Source organism: Hemitrygon akajei, chromosome 19, assembly GCF_048418815.1.
Source record: "Hemitrygon akajei chromosome 19, sHemAka1.3, whole genome shotgun sequence".
Lineage (NCBI taxonomy): Eukaryota > Metazoa > Chordata > Chondrichthyes > Myliobatiformes > Dasyatidae > Hemitrygon > Hemitrygon akajei.
In genome coordinates this window covers 73554647-73572005 of record NC_133142.1, presented here as the reverse complement: position 1 = coordinate 73572005, position 17359 = coordinate 73554647, and the positions used below count along the sequence as shown (strand labels likewise).

The 17359-nt window shown below is 42.1% G+C and overlaps 1 protein-coding gene across 3 annotated transcripts in view; it reads right to left on the bottom strand.

Annotated features, from left to right (window-relative positions):
- The window catches only part of cpne9 (copine family member IX), a 627771-nt gene that overhangs the window by 169481 nt on the left and 440931 nt on the right, over positions 1 to 17359 (bottom strand). For all 3 annotated transcript variants that reach the window (XM_073072861.1, XM_073072862.1, XM_073072863.1), the window contains one exon: positions 11132 to 11195. In XM_073072861.1, the coding sequence (XP_072928962.1) occupies positions 11132 to 11195 (64 nt within the window). The remainder of the gene's footprint in view (positions 1 to 11131; positions 11196 to 17359) is intronic.

Below are 17359 nucleotides of genomic sequence, written 5' to 3'. Positions count from 1 at the left end.
GACCAAAGATATCAGAACAGAATTAGGCCATTTGGCCTATCAAGTCCGCTCCACTAATCTATCATGGCTGATTTATTACCCCCCTTGATCCCATTTCCTGTCTTCTCCCTGTAAACTTTGACACCCTCACTAATCAAAAATCTAAAAATCTCCCTAACTGCCATCATATCTGCTACACATTCATTGTCTCCTCTACCAATACACAGTGGATGCTGTGTGCACCGCTGGTAAAATGCATCCAATCAGAACCAGAAACTTGCTCAGGTTTAACATCACTGGCATATGACATGATATTTGTTGTTATGCGGCAGCACTACATTGCAATACATATTAACAAAAAAACTATAAATTATAGTAAGTATATATACAAATTAAATTAAATGAGTAGCATAAAAAGAGACTAGTGTTCATGGGTTCATCCTCCATTCAGAAATCTGATGGTGGAGGGGAAGATGCTGCTCCTGAAATGTTGAGTGTGTTCCTGTACCTCCTCCTTGATGGTAGCAATGAGAAGAGGGCAGGACCTGGGTGATGGGTGTCCTTACTGATGGATGCCACCTTTTTGAGGCATCGCCTATTGGAGGTGTGGATGCTGGAGAGTGCCCATAATGGAACTGGCTGAGTTTACAACTTCCTGCAGCTTATTTCAATCCTGTGTAGTGGCTCCTTCATATCTGTCAGTGATATAACTCACTAGAAATCTCTCCACAGTACATCTGTAGAAATCTGTGCATGTCTTTGGTGACATAAAAAGTCTCCTTAAACTCCTAATGAAATATAACCATTATCGTGCCTTCTTGCATCTATATGTTGGGCCCAGGATAGATCTTCAGAAATATTGACACCCAGGAACTTGAATCTGCTTACCCTTTCCACTGCTGATCTTCGATGCTACGCACTCAGACTGATGTTAAAGAACCTTGCAAACTCACAAACTCTATCAACCAACTTTGGGATCCCCTCCAAGTAGGATAGTGTCTTGACTTGGAAATCTAGAGCAGATCTGTTTAAATCCTACCCAACAACAGCGTGAAAGTACATTCACCAGAAGGGATTTCAGCAGCTGAAATGGTGACTCACTAGCACCTTCTTCAGTGTAATTGAGAATGGGCAACTCATCATGGTCTTGATGACGCCGAAAACTAATAAAAGCAAACTCAGCATGTATGTGCCACACAGCCAGAATCTTAGGGAGGAGACTGATTATGAACCATCACAAATAATGTAGGTAGGGACTTTAAAACTAAGGGATGATCTAGCTAGGCAACAGGAAAGGGCAAGGCAATGTAGGAGAATGTGTAATGTTACTCAAAAGGAAACATAAAGATAAAGATTAGCTTTGTCACATGTGTATTGAAACATATAGTGAAATGCATCAACTGTGTCTATGACTGACACAGTCCAAGGGTGTTCTGGGGGTCCCATACTTACGGTGCTAACATAGCATGGTCATAATTTATTAACCCTAACCTGTATGTCTTTGTGGAATGTGGAGGAAACAGGATCACCCACCGGAAACACATACAGTCACAGGGAGAATGTACAAACCCCCCCCCCCCCCCCTAAAAGACAGCTGCAGGAATTGAATGCCAACCTTACAACTATTGCTGTAAAGCATTATGCTAACCACTATGCTACCACATCATTGAACGTTGGTCCAAAATTTTTAACTGCAAAATTCTTAATTGCAAATTCTTTAATTTGTAATTCAAGGAGGAAATGAGAAAAAGCAAGATAAAGTTAAAGCTTACTATGGGAAGCCAAGAAAGATCTATAGGCTGTCAAAAGCTTTCTGGCTGGTTGAGAATTTTTATCTTTGATCCTGGTTGCTACAACTTTCAGTGATGCTGGAGCCCACAGCATTGTAATAAATGTCCTTTCTCAGGATTTAATTACACCCCAAATGGACAATTTTTATATTAAAAAATCCTCAGGATGTGAAATGCCATGGGTTGTAAAACCCCATCAAAGACTTTTTTCTGGTTTGAAATGTTAAATTGAAGGAAATCCTCCCAACAACCTGAGAGAGAAAAATTAATTTTCTTCAGGAGCTGAGCATAAGACAGGACATCTGTGTGAAATAAATAAAGACAAGTGATAATTGGATTAAAATGCTAGACAGGAGTGTACCTAATGAACTGAAAAGGCTGAGTCTGGTACAAAATATTACATCATGTAAAATAGGTTGTCATACAAGCAATGGAACTTAAGATGGTTAAACTCAAATTATGCATAATTGGATGTGATTTTCCTCAGTACATCAATCTAACATCACGTTAGTCAGAAGTGTATATATATATATATATACTGTGTGTGTGATTATTCCGAGTTTGCAGTCAAAATGAAAGATATAACATAGTTATATATTGCTGATTGGAACAAAAATGATTTAATTTGGCAAGGAGTTAAAATCTTTTTAAAAAATCACTTTTTGACATGTGAGTATTGCCTGAGCTCCGCAGGGCAATGACTATCGGATACCGTCTGAGCTGCTGCAGGCTCCCCTCACTGCCAGTACACAGCAACTAAGAAGGAAACTTGGCTGGCAAATCCGTGACAATTGGCACAGACTCAAGGGAAAAATGAAGGATAATACCTTATCTCTTCCAACAAAGAAGCACTTATTTCTTCCAATAAAAGATTATTAGGATAACTAACCTGATTATTTAGTTAAGTACATGCTGCCTGTCAGGAAAAGTTATAAAATGCAGCTGTATCTGAATCATGTGGAGAGACATTGCGAGATACAGCACAGAAACACGCTACTGAGTCCCCTCCGACATTCAACCACCTATTAGTACTACCCCTACATCAATCCCAGTTCCTTAAGGTCCTCATAACCGGGGGGTGGCAGTGGGGATAAGCTCCCTCTACCTATTAAGTGCTCCCAAAGGTGTGCGTCTCAAAGAGCCTCTGATAAACAAGTCCAGCTCCTGGCCTTCACAAGTGGTTTAGCTACTAAGAACCGTTTCTACTGACAGGCAAAGAAGGAAAAGGTGGATTACTGGTGCCTTAAAACCAGTCACGTTGGGCAGTTGGGACTCATTATCTGTGGTTAGCAGTGTATCTAGGAGAAGGAAAACTAATTTCAAGCCCTCACTACCTTGTGGCTCAACCCACTCATGGGGAAGGCTTCAGGAGTAAACACCATGGAAAAATTCATAACTGGAAACCCAAAGGCAGTCCTACATTGAGTTCAATGCTGACTGGCAACTCCTGTGATGCTACTGGTACCAAACTGTATTTGCCTCTGCCGTTCCTTTGGGTTCATTAGTTGCATGGAGAGGGGGAACTTGCTACATGGGCAACAGATTGGTCTCCATATCGTACTGCCCAGGCTTCCATATCTGGACAGTTAGGTTATAACGTCCATGGTCGAGTCCGACCGACGGAGGGCCTCACATTAATCCCCTTCTCCCTATATTCAGTCTATGCTACCACAGAATCTACTATTAATCTGCACACTAATGAAATTACCAGTGGCCAGTTAACCTAGCAATCCTCATGTCTTTGGAATCCGGGGGGAAGCTGGAGCACCTGGAGGAATCTCACACCTAGACAGAGAGTGCACACAGCAGAGGCAACACCAGAGATGAGTCTTGAACCCAGCTCTCTGGTGTTGTGATGCATCTGCTTTACAACCCATGGTAGAGTCGAGGTTAGCACAACTCTACTGTAACTTCAGGTGTTAGAGTTCGGAGATCAATTCTGGTGTCCTCTGTAAGGAGTCTGTACACCCTCCTGGTGGAACGTGTGGGTTTCTTTGGGTGCACCAGTTATGTCCAACAGTCCAAAGATGTACCAGTTAGTAGGTTAATTGGTTATTGTATTGTGATTAGGCTAGGAATAAATCTGGGGATGTTGGCCATTGCAGCTCAAAGAGCCAGAAGGACCTATTCCGTGCTGTAGCTCAATCAATCAATCAATCAATCAATCAATAAGCTGCACCTCTCTGCTGTTCACACTTTGCAAAGGAATCATCCTTACTGCTTAGCAGGCGGGGCTGTTTGCATTTCAGATTTCATTGTTACAGTGAAAAACTTATTTGCAGCAGCACCACAGGTACACAGTATTCCCAGCACCTCCTGCAGATACTACTGGTGGTGCTGGGGAATGTGCCAGTAATGGATTGGCTGCCTCTCTGCTGCCTATTAAGTTCCTGTGTATTTGAATTTTCAGAGTATGACCGGTCTGGATAGCAGTCAATAATTAGTTGGCAGTAATCCTGATAGTGGAAGAATGACATGTACAGTATGATTCTGAGTGCCTGTCAATATGGAGATGCCTTTTTCTTTACATGGGATGACTGTTTTATTTGTTACTGCAACAGTTGCATTTAACATTCTTGAGCACAAATATTATGCACTAGTTTAAAGACAGCAGACATAAATAAGTTTCTCCTGAAGTCCATTTGGCTTGTTCCTTCTGATCCAAGCAGCTCTCCCATAAAGAACACCAGAGCAGCCATTAGCTCTCAACAGCCAGATCCAACATGCAGTCTTAACTCCCATTTTCACTCACTGCCTCCTCCTCTCATATTTATTTTGAATATTAATGTGAGTACAGACATGAACAACTTTGTAACCTCTGGGCAATGCTATGCCAAATTCTGAGCCCTTCATAAGAAATGTTTGACGTCAGCCATAGTCTTTAAGTATTGCACCATCACATGTCCTAACCTCAGTCAGTGCAGAGAGCCCAGAGTTTCAGGCTAATGAAACCCAACAGCCTGGGAGAAAGGCATCTGTAAACAACTGCTGGAAGCTGAAGCTCACCTCATTAGCTGCTGAAAGGGAATTACATGTGTAATTGAAAGAAACATTACAATCAAATCAGCATCAGTCAGGTGTTGCTCATCGAAGGTGATAGAATTTCCACAAGAAGGAAAAGAGCTCTTTGATTCTTGAAAGGTTTGCCAATTAAAGAGGGAATTGACAATATTGGCAGAAGAAATGCTTTCCTGTAGCAATGTATGAAGGTCATACTGAATCCTTCCAGTCTCAGCAGGGCAGAGCAGTTCACAGACTCCTAGCTGGCATGTCATATTTACATTGAAATATTGGCAGATTACCAGCCACCAGCAGTATATTCATTAAATATTTATCTCTTTTTAACATTCTTGAGGTATATACCCAAAATATATGGTCTTACTCTCTAAGGGTATTTCACAGTCAAAAATGTCTTGTGGGGCATTGTGTATCCCCCTCCAACAGTCTTTGATAACAGGGCATTCCCAGAAAATATGATAATGGTTTGCATTTTGATTTCCAGAACTTTTCCAGCAAACAGGGAGGTTACTATCATAATGGGATTTCTGAGAGGGTGTAATAAAATATCTTATCAAGTTTTTTCCACCCGAACTCCCTCCATAAATGTATGGATGGAAATTACAATGGACATTTACAAAATGGAGAAGATAACAACATCTGTTAATCATAAGCTGGAACAATTTGATTCATACTGGGAAAAATAGTTTAACTACATAATGCCTCATTGGCCTCATTTTATTCTCACAAGTCAATGAATATGTTGCAAAATAAAATCACTCCCTACTTTGTACATAACCATATAACCATATAACAATTACAGCACGGAAACAGGCCATCTCAGCCCTTCTAGTCCGTGCCAAACACTTACTCTCACCTAGTCCCACCGACCCGCACTCAGCCCATAACCCTCCATTCCTTTCCTGTCTATATACCTATCCAATTTTACTTTAAATGACAATTTAAAGCCACCTTGGAGCCGCCACCAAGCAGGATAGAACCAGACTACAGCGCACAGTGAGGACTGCCGAGCGCATTATTGGAGCCTCCCTGCCCTCTATTGTGGACCTGTACTCTTCCAGGTTGAAGAAGAGGGTGGGGAACATCATAAAGGACTCCTCCCATCCTGCGCATGGACTGTTTGATCTGCTTCTGTCTGGTAGGCGCTTCAGATCCCTCCAGACTAAGACTAATAGGCACTGGAGAAGTTTTTTCCCTACTGCGGTCACTTTGCTGAACAGTTAACTGCCGGTTAACTGTCGGCTAACTATTACTTGGATTGCACTACCTGTATAGATAATCTATATTTTCATTTATATTTATCATTATTATTGTTATGAGCAGAGAGACAACATCTGCCGGAAGTAAATTCCTTGTATGTGCATAGGTACTTGGCGATTAAAGTCTGATTCTGATTCTGATTCTGATACTGAACCTGCCTCTACCACTTCTACTGGAAGCTCGTTCCACACAGCTACTGCTCTCTGAATAAAGAAATTCCCCCTCGTGTTACCCTTAAACTTCAACTCATGTCCTCTTGTTTGAATCTCCCCTACTCTCAATGGAAAAAGTCTATCTACGTCAACTCTATCTATCCCCCTCATAATTTCAAATACCTCTATCAAGTCCCCCCTCAGCCTTCTACGCTCCAAAGAATAAAGACCTAACTTGTTCAACCTTTCCCTGTAACTTAGGTGCTGAAACCCAGGTAACATTCTAGTAAATCTTCTCTGTACTCTCTCTATTTTGTTGACATCTTTCCTATAATTTGGTGACCAGAACTATACCCAATACTCCAGATTCGGCCTTACCAATGCCTTGTACAATTTTAACATTACATCCCAACTCCGTGGATATCGTGGACCCTGGCACCAGGGAGGCAACAGACCATCTGGGATTCTCGATCTCTTCCACAGAACCTCCTATCTGTCCCTCTAACTATCAAATCCCCTATCACTACCGCTCTCCTCTTTTCCCTCCTTCCCTTCTGAGCTGAGGGTCCAGTCTCGGTGCCAGAGACGCAACCACTGCAACTTGTCCCTGGTAGGTCGTTCCCATCAACAGTATCCAAAACGGTATACTTATTGTTACATAGTTTTCTTATTTCTTTCTCTCCTCTCTATAAGTGTATATCTCAGATAATTATTATGTGGAGATTTGTGACAAATATGATTATATGATATATATGTACAATATCTGAAATACATCTTATGGAAATGTTTGTTTGATGATAAACTTCAATAAAAAATAAATTACAAAAAAAGGAATATTAGCAGATTAGGCCAATATTTTCGAGCCACACCACACAACAATCCCCAATTTAACCCTCGCCTAATCACAGGATAATTTACAATGACTAATTAACCTACTAACCGATACATCTTTGGAAACAAGAGCACCCAGAGAAAACCACACATTCCATGGGGAGGATGTACAGATTCCTTACAGAGGACGTCAGATTTGAACTCTGAACTCTGACGCCATGTGCCATAATAGCATCACGCTAACTACTATGTGATTTTGGCATCCAGGTGCTCAGTTTTTACCCCTTCTCCCAGATTTCCTCACCTGTTTATGGTTTATGAAAAATTATTTCTGCACTTCTAAATTCCACTTTCACTGTAACATGTCAGTGTTAAATGACTTGTCTTCCTAATCTCTTTTCTCACACTTAAAGACATGTTGCTTCCTCATATAGGCAGCACTGGAGATCCTGAACCAGAGGGGATAACTTTACTCAACTTCACTCACTCCATCACTGAACTGTTTCCACAATCTATGGACTTACTTTCAAGGACTTTTCTTATGTTCTTGATCTTTATTACTTATTTATCTATCATTATATTATTATTTCTTTTATTCTTTCTTTTTGTATTTGCACAGTTTTGTTGTCTTTTGCAAGTAGCTTGTTTTCCATCCTACTGGGTACGGTCATTCATCGATTCTATAGTGTTTCATGCACTTACTGTGGATGCCCACAAGAAAAATTAATTTCAGGGTTGTATATGGTGACATATACAGGGGCATGCAGAAGTGTGGGCACCCCTGGTCAAAATTTCTGTTACTGTGAATATCTAAGCGAGTAAAAGATGAACTGATTTCTAAAAGGCATAAAATTAAAGATGACACATTTCTTTAATATTTTATGCAAGATTACTTCGTTATTTCCATCTTTTATAGTTTTAAAATAACAAAAAAGGAAAAGGGCCCAAAGCAAAAGTTTGGGCACCCTGCATGGTCAGTACTTAGTAACACCCCCTTTGGCAAGTATCACAGCTTGTAAGCGCTTTCTGTAGCCAGTTAAGAATCTTTCAATTCTTGTTTGGGGGATTTTTGCCTATTCTTCCTTGCAAAAGGCTTCTAGTTCTGTGAGATTCTTGGGTAGCCTTGCATGCACTGCTCTTTTGAGGTCTATCCACAGATTTTCGATGATGTTTAGGTTAGGGGATTATGAGGGCCATGGCAAAACCTTCAGCTTGCACCTCTTGAGGTAGTCCATTGTGCATTTTGAAGTGTGTTTAAGATCATTATCCTGTTGTAGAAGCCATCCTCTTTTCATCTTCAGCTTTTTTTTTACAGACGGTGTGATGTTTGCTTCCAGAATTTGCTGGTATTTAGTTGAATTCATTCTTCTCTCTACCAGTGAAATGCTCCCCGTGCCACTGGCTGCAACACAAGCCCAAAACATGATCGATCCATCCCCATGCTTAACAGTTGGAGAAGTGTTCTTTTCACAAAATTCTGCACACTTTTTTCTCCAAACGTACCTTTGCTCATTGCAGCCAAAAAGTTCTATTTTAACTTCATTAGTCCACAGGACTTGTTTCCAAAATGCATCAGGCTTGTTTAGATGTTCCTTTGCAAACTTCTGATGCTGAATTTTGTCGTGAGGATGCAGGAAAGATTTTCTTCTGATGACTCTTCCGTGAAGTTTATATTTGTGTAGGTGTCGCTGCACAGTAGAACAGTGCACCACCACTCCAGAGTCTGCTAAATCTTCCTGAAGGCCTTTTGCAGTCAAATGGGGGTTTGATTGGCCTTTCTAGCAATTCTACAAGCAGTTCTCTTGGAAAGTTTTATTGGTCTTCCAGGCCTCAACTTGACCTCCACCATTCCTGTTAGCTGCCATTTCTTAATTACATTATGAACTGAGGAACTGGCTACCTGAAAATGCTTTGCTATCTTCTTATAGCCTTCTCCTGCTTTGTGGCCATCATTACTTTAATTTTCAGAGTGCTAGGCAGCTGCTTAGAGGAGCCCATAGCTGCTGATTGTTGGGACAAGGTTTGAGGAGTCAGAGTATTTATAAAGCTTTGAAATTTGCATCACCTGGCCTTTCCTAATGATGACTGTGAACAAGCCATAGCCCTAACAAGCTAATTAAGGTCTGAGACCTTGGTAGAAGTTATCTGAGAGCTCAAATCTCTTGGGGTGCCCTAACTTTCGCATGGTGCTCCTTCCCTTTTTTTCACTCTAAAATTGTACAAAACAAAAATAATACACTAAATCTTGCTTAAAATGTTGAAAAGAATGTTTCATATACTTTTGGAGATAAGTTCATCTTCTACTCACTTAACTATTCACAGTAACAGAAATTTTGACCGGAGTGCCCAAACTTTTGAATGCCACTGTACGTACATTGATAATGAACTTACTTTCAACTTTGAACCTATCACAGCTAATTCGACCCATTTCAATCACGACCTTCATTGTTGTCTATGTAAAGGTTACACATTGTCTCTGTGACTGTGTGGGTTTCTTCCCACATCTCAACAATGTGCAGATTGGTGGACCAAGTAGCCATCGTGATTCAACCCTGTCATGTAGGTGAGGAGTTGTAAAATGAGTGTGGTGGGGGTTTGTCAGGAAGTAAGTGTGTGTGTGTGTGTGTGTGTGTGTGTGTGTGTGTGTGTGTGTGTGTGTGTGTGTGTGTGTGTGTGTGTGTGTGTGTGTGTGTGTGTGTGTGTGTGTGTGTGTGTGTGTGTGTGTGTGTAAATTAAGTTAGCAGTGCAAAAAGAGAGGAAAAATTAGTGATCATGGATGTACTGTCCTTTCAGAAATCTAATGGTGGAGCAGATGAAGCTGTACCTAAAACATCAAGTGTGTGTCTTCAGGTTCCTGTACCTCCTTGCTAATGGTAGCAATGACATAATGGCATGTCCTGGGTGATAGATGTCTCCTTTTTGAGGCATCACCTTTGGAAGGTGATCTCGTTGTTGGGGAGACAAGTGCCCATGATAAAGCTGGCTGAGTTTACAACTTTGTGCAGCCTCTTCCAGTCCTTTGCAGTGGCCCCTCCATACCAGTTAAATATGAGAATAGCAAAGGAGAGACAGGAGGGAAAGGCATCAGAAATGGGCTGACATTTAGTGAAAGCAAGAGACAGAAATGGGCAAGTCAGATATCTATCTACACAAATTAGACTGAAAGGTTTGAAGCTAAGGTTAATTCTGGAGACTTGAGGTATGATTCCCCCCTTTAAACAGTATTCAGATTTACTCACAAGACTATTCCATGTTGCAGTAAGTCTAACTCTCTGGAATATAAAATGTTGATTTTGATGCTTGCTTTATACATGTTTTCTATTTATTTTCAATGTTTTGTAATTGGACACACATACCACAGACGGCTATTGTGGTCTTGAATTTAGGTTGCATTTATCTACTGATTTTCCTGTACTGCCCATATAGCAACTCTTCATTACTTTTCTTGCACCCAAGAACAAGTTCCAGGGATCACAATGCACAGGCCTTTTGGAGTGAAGCTACGATGACTTGAAACTGAAAAGAGTAGAAGGTTTTGGTTTCTGTTTTGTTACTGTGTTGAGAGTAGAGAATTTTGAAATCAAGGCTCTCCCTTCTTCGCCAAGAAATGTTAGCCAATCACATTCAACTGGTTTTGCACCCTTTAGCCAATAGGAAAGACAGCCTAGGCTTGAAGTGTGGAAATCCTTTAGGTTGGAAACTGCAGGTGAACTCCAGTCTTTAATGCCAGCCATTGTGATTCAGAACCCAGTGGTCATGTGGGAGGAGTTAAGTGGATAATCACACCCTTCTAAAATTCATTGTGAAAAATGCAAACATCTCCACAATAAATGTCTGAGAGAAAGATATTTCTGTCAGTTTGTTAAAGTGCTGCACAGCAATTTTGTGACATTCTGGAGGACTTCCATCACATACTGGTTTCAGTTCATGGCATTTCACAGTTCTTGTTAGAGGTCACTTTTTATCAGCCTGCCTTACCAAACAGAAACAGGCAGGGAGCCAGACAGCAATGTAGTGTGATTTCCCCGACTAAAATGACAAAAGAAAACATGCACTAACACCAACAGAGAACAATAACAAGGTAATACTGCCCACACTGACCCGACAGTTACTCAGCTCTTCAGCAGACAAGATCAGTGTTCCACATTTTTTTCCGGGAAGTCCCCTAGAGAGATGAGAAGAGAACAGACCATCATTCATTGGCTAATTCAGGACAGTTTATTACAGAGACCCAGAAAGATGACAGATTGAGGCCTAGGCCATCCTACCACACACAATTAAAAGCAGACTTTTAGCCTCTGAGGCTTGCTGTGCATCTTATTAAAATATGACAAGGTAAGACTGCTTTAGTTAATTAGAACCAAAACAGGAAGTGATTTATTCCCTTATTCAATAGCAAAACATTTTTGAGAACCTTACAAAATCATTTCTACACAGACAGCAGCCACTTGGTCTGCTCAGTTTGTACTGGCTCAGTGTAGAGCAATTCAGTTAGTCCTCTTTCATCTGCCCTTTCCTCACAATAATCCACTTCTGCCAGTCCTGCCTAGGGTTTCGGCCCGAAACATCGATTGCACATTTTTCCATAGATGCAGCCTGGCCTGCAGAGCTCCTCCAGCATTTTGTGTGTGTTGCTCGGATTTCCAGCATCTGCAGATTTTCTCTTGTTTGTGGTTTAATATCACTGACATATGTTGTGAAATTTGTTGTTTTGCAGCAGCAGTACATTGCAATACATAATAATAAAACTAAAAAATTACAGTAAACGTTTATACTAAACAAAATTAAATTAAATAAATAGTCCAAAAAGAGGAGAAAAAATAGTGAGGTAGGATTCATGGGCCTATTGTCCGTTCAGAAATGTGACTGTGGAGAGCAAGAAGAAACTGTTTCTAAAATGCGGAATGTGTGTCTTCAGTCTCCTGTACCTCCTCACTGATGGGAGTAATGAGACGACGGCATGTCCTGGGTGATGGGGGTCTTTATTGACGGATGCCACCTTTCTCAGGCTTCACCTTTTGAAGGTGTCCTCAAGACTGGGGACTTTAGTGCCCCTGATGGAGCTGGCTGAGTTTACAGTTTTTACAATTCCTGTGTAGTGGACCCTGCATACTAGATGGTGTAACATCCTCCTTAATATATAACTTGCTAACATCCTCCTTAGTATATCCATCTGAAAGCTGGCCATAATGATGCAAGTTTTCACTCAGTCTGGGTTGAAGGTATAACTCACACTACTGGCTGCTGCTTTATTCTGGGATCCTAGAGTAGACATTCATCAAAAATATTTCAGCCATAGCAAAATGAAGAGCATCCTCTATTGTTTGCTTCAGCTTAAGAAGATAGACTTCCATCTTCTTCGGCAGTTTAACGGGGCACGACTGCGCAAGCGCGTGTAAGTCGGACCGTGAGGCAGCGGGAGTATTTAAAGAGAACAGTCTGACGGAGCGGGCGACATTGTAGCGGGCGACGGAGTAGAGGGGGACAGAGTAGGAAGGCTTTGTCTCCAGAGGCTTCGGCGATCAGAGGGTGAGGACAAGCTTCACTCCAAGTGAGGTAAGGCTGGCTAAGTTCCTTTAAAAGGAGAACGTTTCAAAAGTTGAGGCGACATATTGGTAGGTCATGACAGCTGAGATTGGCCCCATGGTTTGTTCATCCTGCAGCATGTGGGAAATCAGGGATACTTCCAGTGTCCCTGACGACTATGTGTGCAGGAAGTGTGTCCAGCTGCAGCTTCTGGCAGACCGCATTGAGCATCTGGAGCTGCGATTGGATTCATACTGAAGCATCCGCAATGCTGAGAAAGTCGTGAATAGCACGTTCAGTGAGTTGGCCACACCGCAGGTAAAGGCTACACAGGCAGAAAGGGAAGGGGTGGCCACTAGACAGTGTAGCAGTAGGCAGGTAGTGCAGGAGTCCGCTGAGGTCATTTCCCTCCTAAACAGATATACTGTTTTGGATACTGTTGGGGGAGATGTCTCATCAGGGGAAGGCAGCAGCAGCCGAGTTCATGGCATCATGGGTGGCTCTGCGGCACAGGAGGGAAGGAAAAGGAGTGGGAGAGCTATAGTGATAGGGGATTCGATTGTAAGGGGAATAGATAGGCGTTTCTGCGGTCGCAAACGAGACTCCAGGATGGTATGTTGCCTCCCTGGTGCAAGGGTCAAGGATGTCTCTGAGCGGCTGCAGGACATTCTGTAATAGGAGGGTGAACAGCCAGTGGTCGTGGTGCACGTAGGTACCAACGATATAGGTAAAAAACGGGATGAGGTCCTACAAGGTGAATTTAGGGAGTTAGGAGATAAACTAAAAAGTAGGACCACAAAGGTAATAATCTCTGGATTACTACCAGTGCCACGTACTAGTCAGAGTAGAAATAGGAGGATATTTCAGATGAATACGTGACTTGAAAAATGGTGCAAGGAGGAGGGATTCAAATTTCTGGGGCATTGGAACCAGTTCTGGCGGAGGTGGGACCAGTACAAACAGGACAGTCTGCATCTGGACTGGACTGGAACCAATGTCCTAGGGGGAGCGTTTGCTACTGCTGTTCAGGAGGCTTTAAACTAATGTGGCAGGGGGATGGGAACAAGTGCAGAGAGACACAGGGGTGTAAAATGAGGGTAGAAGCAAAAAGTAGTAAGGCGAAAAGTAAAAGTAGCAGGCAGGCAAATTCAGGGCAAAAATCAAAAAGGGCCGCTTTTCAACATAATTGTATAAGGGCTAAGAGTGTTGTAAAAACAAGCCTGAAGGCTTTGTGTGTCAATGTGAGGAGCATTCGTAACAAGGTAGATGAATTGAATGTGCAGATAGTTATTAATGAATATGATATAGTTGGGATCACAGAGACATGGCTCCAGGGTGACCAAGGATGGGAGCTCAACATCCAGGGATATTCAATATTCAGGAGGGATAGACAGGAAAGAAAAGGAAGTGGGGTAGCATTGCTGGTTAGAGAGGAGATTAATGCAATAGTAAGGAAGGACATTAGCCTGGAGGATGTGGAATTGATATGGGTAGAGCTGCATAACACTAAGGGGCAGAAAACGCTGGTGGGAGTTGTGTACAGGCCACCTAACAGTAGTAGTGAGGTTGGGGATGGCATTAAACAGGAAATCAGAAATGTGTGCAATAAAGGAACAGTAGTTATAATGGGTGACTTCAATCTACATATAGATTGGGTGAACCAAATTGGTAAGGGTGTTGAAGAAGAGGATTTCTTGGAATGTATGCGGGATGGTTTTCTGAACCAACATGTCGAGGAACCAACTAAAGAGCAGGCCATTCTAGATTGGGTATTGAGCAATGAGGAAGGGTTAGTTAGTAATCTTGCCGCGCGAGGCCCCTTGGGTAAGAGTGACCATAATATGGTGGAATTCTTCATTAAGATGGAGAGTGACATAGTTAATTCAGAAACAAAGGTTCTGAACTTAAAGAAGGGTAACTTTGAAGGTACGAGATGTGAATTATCTAAGATAGACTGGCAAATGATACTTAAAGGGTTGATGGTGGATATGCAATGGCAAGAATTTAAAGATCACATGGATGAACTACAACAATTGTTCTTCCCAGTTTGGCAAAAGAATAAACCAGGGAAGGTAGTGCACCCATGGCTGACAAGGGAAATTAGGGATAGTATCAAGTCCAAAGAAGAAACATACAAATTAGCCAGAAAAAGTGGCACACCTGAGGACTGGGAGAAATTCAGAGTCCAGCAGAGGAGGACAAAGGGCTTAATTAGGAAAGGGAAAAAAGATTATGAGAGAAAGCTGGCAGGGAACATAAAAACTGACTGTTAAAGCTTTTATAGATATGTGAAAAGAAAAAGATTGGTTAAGACAAATGTAGGTCCCTTACAGTCAGAAGCAGATGAATTGATCATGGGGAACAAGGACATGGCAGACCAATTGAATAACTACTTTGGTTCTGTCTTCACTAAGGAGGACATAAGTAATCTTCTGGAAATAGTAGGGAACCGAGGGTCTAGTGAGATGGAGGAACTGAGGGAAATACATGTTAGTAGGGAAGTGGTGTTAGGTAAATTGAAGGGATTAAAGGCAGATAAATCCCTAGGGCCAGATGGTCTGCATCCTAGGGTGCTTAAGGAAGTAGCCCAAGAAATAGTGGATACATTAGTGATAATTTTTCAAAACTCTTTAGATTCTGGATTAGTTCTTGAGGATTGGAAGGTGGCTAATGTAACCCCACTTTTTAAAAAAAGGAGGGAGAGAGAAACCGGGGAATTATAGACCGGTTAGCCTGACATCGGTGGTGGGGAAAATGCTAGAGTCAGTTATCAAAGATGTTTTAACAGCACATTTGGAAAGAGGTGAAATCATCGGACAAAGTCAGCATGGATTTGTGAAAGGAAAATCATGTCTGACGAATCTTATAGAATTGTTTGAAGATGTAACTAGTAGAGTGGATAGGGGAGAGCCAGTGGATGTGGTATATATAGATTTTCAAAAGGTTTTTGACAAGGTCCCACACAGGAGATTAGTATGCAAACTTAAAGCACACGGTATTGGAGGTATGGTATTGATGTGGATAGAGAATTGGTTGGCAGACAGGAAGCAAAGAGTGGGAATAAACGGGACCTTTTCAGAATGGCAGGCAGTGACTAGTGGGGCACCGCAAGGCTCAGTGCTGGGACCCCAGTTGTTTACAATATATATTTATGATTTAGACGAGGGAATTAAATGCAGCATCTCCAAGTTTGCGGATGACACGAAGCTGGGCGGCGGTGTTAGCTGTGAGGAGGATGCTAAGAGGGTACAGGGTGACTTGGATAGGTTAGGTGAGTGGGCAATTCATGGCAGATGCAATTTAATGTGGATAAATGTGAGGTTATCCACTTTGGTGGCAAGAACAGGAAAACAGATTATTACCTGAATGGTGGCCAATTAGGAAAAAGGGAGGTGCAATGAGACCTGGGTGTCATTGTACACCAGTTATTGAAAGTGAGCATGCAGGTACAGCAGGCGGTGAAAAAGGCGAATGGTATGTTGGCATTCATAGCAAAAAGATTTGAGTACAGGAGCAGGGAGGTTTTACTGCAGTTGTACAAGGGCTTGGTGAGACCACACCTGGAGTATTGTGTGCAGTTTTGGTCCCCTAATCTGAGGAAAGACATTCTTGCCATAGAGGGAGTACAAAGAAGGTAGACCAGATTGATTCTAGGGATGGCAGGACTTTCATATGAAGAAAGACTGGATCGACTAGGCTTATATTCGCTGGAATTTAGAAGATTGAGGGGGGATCTTATTGAAACGTATAAAATTCTCAAGGGATTGGACAGGCTAGATGCAGGAAGATAGTTCCCAATGTTGGGGAAGTCCAGAACAAGGGGTCACAGTTTAAGGATAAAGGGGAAACCTTTTAGGACCGAGATGAGGAAAAACTTCTTCACACAGAGAGTGGTGAATCTGTGGAATTCTCTGCCACAGGAAACAGTTGAGGCTGGTTCATTGGCTATATTTAAGAGGGAGTTAGATATGGCCCTTGTGGCTAAAGGGATCAGGGGGTATGGAGAGAAAGCAGGTACAGGGTTCTGAGTTGGATGATCAGCCATGATGGCAGAAGCTAGAAACCTTGAGCAATTTACATAAGCCATCTAGGCCATGCCCTCTTCTTACTACTACCAATAATGCCCCAAAAGGACATTACTGGACCAAATTCTTTTAATAACCATTCAGCAGCTGGATGACCAGAGGATGACATTTTATCCATATTTAAATTGTTTGAATTGAAGTCCCCAGTTGCTTTGACAGGATTCACACTCTAGTGCTTGGGCAATTATTTAAAAAGAGAGCTTTGTGGGCATTTGTCCATTGTATAGGGCCAATCAGTGGCACAAAAAGAGGTGTTTCTCGCAGGTCAGCGGTGATTGCTTAAAAAGAGCTTTGTGGGTGTTTGCCCATTGTATGGACCTTATCAGCAGTGTTAACAGAGCTCTGCAAACTAAATAAAAGTACAGAAGGGATAAGCGGAGCAGCCATTGTCGGGAGTAGGCCAGTGACGAGTAGAAGTGACAAACTTTGGCTCAAAGGAGGCTTCGGCTTGGAAGAGGCGTTGGCTCTGTGTAAAGCATTTGTTAAGGTTACCTTTTTTGTGTTTTTCCCCCTCTCTTACAATACCATTTAAATGTGCTCTTCGTGCTGGATGTTGGAGAACTGGGAGACCCAGAGTCTCCCGGGGAACTACATCTGTGTGAAGTGCATCCGGCTGCAGCTCCTTGAAGACCGTGTTAGGGATCTGGAGCAGCAACTGGATGACCTTCGGCTTGCATGGGAGACCGAGGATATAATTGATCAAAGTTACAGGGAAATA